We start from the raw sequence: 2,504 nt of genomic DNA, 5'->3' as shown, positions 1-2,504 counted from the left end.
TCATAATTTTAAATCACCCAAAAGAGCGTAAGCAAACAATACACTCAGAGAGAAACAATTGAAACAAAATAGAGAGAACAAACATGGGTCGTCTTTTTACAAAACGATTATCGTCGTCATCGTTACAGCTGATCGTAGCACTTTGTGTGCTCTTGGCGTCCTGCACAATAACGCTCACACTGGCTGACGATGATGAAAATGATACCTCCACCCTGAAAGCTGTCACCGATGCCCTGGTTGCACGTGCGGCCGCCTCTGCTGGCGATAATGGCGACGGCGACGACGATGATAATAACGGCGCCAATACATCGCCGGCATATTCATTGGCCGATGCAACGACAGCCAGATCATCGGGCTCGACACTCGACAACGTCTCCGTTGCCATGGGCTACGGTACCGATTTGCAGTGTTCCGAAGGTCTGGTGATACCCCTGTGGCATCCGCTCACCAACGTCAGTATGGGCGATCGTGTGGCACGTGGCCTGTTCTATTTCTTTGTCATGATCTACCTGTTTATCGGCGTTTCAATTGTATCCGATCGCTTTATGGGAGCAATTGAAGTAATCACGTCCAAGGAGAAGGAAGTGGTGATCAAAAAGAAGAATGGAGAAAAGCAAATTGTCGTGGTGCGTGTCTGGAATGAGACCGTTGCCAATCTAACCCTGATGGCCCTGGGTTCCAGTGCTCCCGAGATTCTACTCTCTGTCATCGAAATGTTTGCCAAGAACTTCGAGGCCGGCGATCTCGGCCCCGGCACCATTGTCGGTTCGGCTGCCTACAATCTGTTCGTGATTATAGCTTTGTGCGTTCTGGTTGTGCCCGACGGAGAGGTGCGCAAGATCAAACATTTGCGTGTGTTCTTCGTGACGGCCACATGGTCGGTGTTTGCCTACATTTGGTTGTATCTGATTCTGGCTCAGATATCTCCTGGTCGTGTTGAAGTATGGGAGGGTCTGCTGACGTTTATGTTCTTCCCCGCCACCGTGCTGACCGCCTACATCGCGGATCGCCGCCTGCTAATCTACAAATATTTGGACAAGAATTATCGCATGAACAAGCGTGGCGTTATTGTGAGCGCTGAGGGCGACGCTGCGCTCGAAATGAACCAGCAAGAGAATGAGATCAAAGCTTTGGAAGAGACGGAGGAGATGAAAGACTTTGAGGAGGCGCGACGTGAGTACATTTCGTTGCTAAAGGATCTGCGCAAGAAATATCCACAAAGTGATCTGGAGCAATTAGAAATGATGGCACAGGAGCAAATGATTAATCGCGGTCCCAAGTCGCGGGCCTTCTATCGCATTCAGGCCACCCGCAAAATGATGGGTAGCGGCAACATAATGCGCAAAATTCAAGAACGGGCCCAAAGTGATTTGAGCGAAGTTAAGGCTCAGTTGCAACGTGTCGATGTTCAATCGGACGAAGAAGAAGCTCCATTGCGGATCTTCTTCGAGCCGGGTCACTACACGGTCATGGAGAGTTGTGGTGAATTTGAGGTACGTGTCGTCCGTCGCGGCGACATTTCCGGCTATACCACGGTCGAATATCAGACCGAAGATGGTAGCGCTGAAGCGGGCAGTGATTATGTGGGCAAGAAAGGTGTTCTCACCTTCCCACCGGGCGTCGACGAGCAACGATTCAAAATCGAAGTAATCGATGACGACGTTTTCGAACAAGATGAACATTTCTATGTACGTCTCAGCAATCCATCGGAACCGGCCGTGCTGTCGGTGCCCAAGGTGGCCACCGTCATGATTCTCGATGACGATCATGCTGGTATCTTTGCACTTAGCCAAAAAGATCATGAATTGGTTGAATCGGTCGGTGCTTACGAATTGAAAGTGCAACGTTATTCGGGTGCGCGTGGCAAGGTGATCATACCCTATTGGACGGAGGATGGTACCGCTAAGGCGGGTAAAGATTTTGAACCACAACAAGGCGAGCTGGTGTTTGAAAACAATGAAACAGAGTGAGTAGTATAAAGCAGAGTTATTACTTCGATATTTTTTAAATATTTTTTAATGTAATTAATATTGGGAAAAATAATATTCTGAATTAAATTTAAGTATCCCTTCCACTTCTACAATGGGCATGGAATATAAAAGATAAATAAAGGTGGATAAAATAAAAAATATATATTCAAGGGTCTAATGGACCTCCATAACAATATTCTAATAATCAACAATATCTGATAGTCCTGGTTTTGAAGTCTGATAATATTTAAAAACAAATCTTTAAGAAATCCGAAGTTTAATCCCTATAGTCTTTTATACAAATTATTTAAAAAGCCTATGTTTAAGGGTCTCTAACCTTACATTTCAAAAATTCATGTTTAGAGGATGTATAGAAAATTTATCATACGTCATGGTCCTCCATAGCTTAACAAGTCCTTCATAAAAATTCTTTAAAAAAATCCACGCCTGGAGCTTAACAAGTCCTTTATAAAAATTCTTTAAAAAATCCACACCTGGAGCTTAACATGTCCTTTATAAAAATTCTTTAAAAAA

The 2,504-nt window shown here is 44.9% G+C and overlaps 1 protein-coding gene across 1 annotated transcript; it reads left to right on the top strand.

The window, feature by feature from the left end:
* Positions 1-289: 289 nt before the first annotated feature.
* LOC133338197 (sodium/calcium exchanger 3-like) lies at positions 290-1,970 on the top strand. Its single transcript, XM_061546380.1, has one exon. The coding sequence runs from the start codon at positions 384-386 to the stop codon at positions 1,968-1,970; it is 1,587 nt and encodes a 528-aa protein (XP_061402364.1). The 5' UTR covers positions 290-383.
* The last annotated feature ends 534 nt before the right edge of the window (positions 1,971-2,504 follow it).

This window comes from Musca vetustissima, unplaced genomic scaffold, assembly GCF_032173495.1.
Source record: "Musca vetustissima isolate MV318-11 ecotype Yass unplaced genomic scaffold, APGP_CSIRO_Mvet_v1 utg22486, whole genome shotgun sequence".
In the NCBI taxonomy this organism is placed as follows: Eukaryota; Metazoa; Arthropoda; class Insecta; order Diptera; family Muscidae; genus Musca; species Musca vetustissima.
This window is presented reverse-complemented; position numbering and strand designations above follow the sequence as displayed.

What these genes read in the sequence shown, in the direction of transcription:
- LOC133338197 (XM_061546380.1), top strand. Translation starts at nt 384, where the DNA reads ATGGGCTACGGTACCGATTTGCAGTGTTCCGAAGGTCTGGTGATACCC.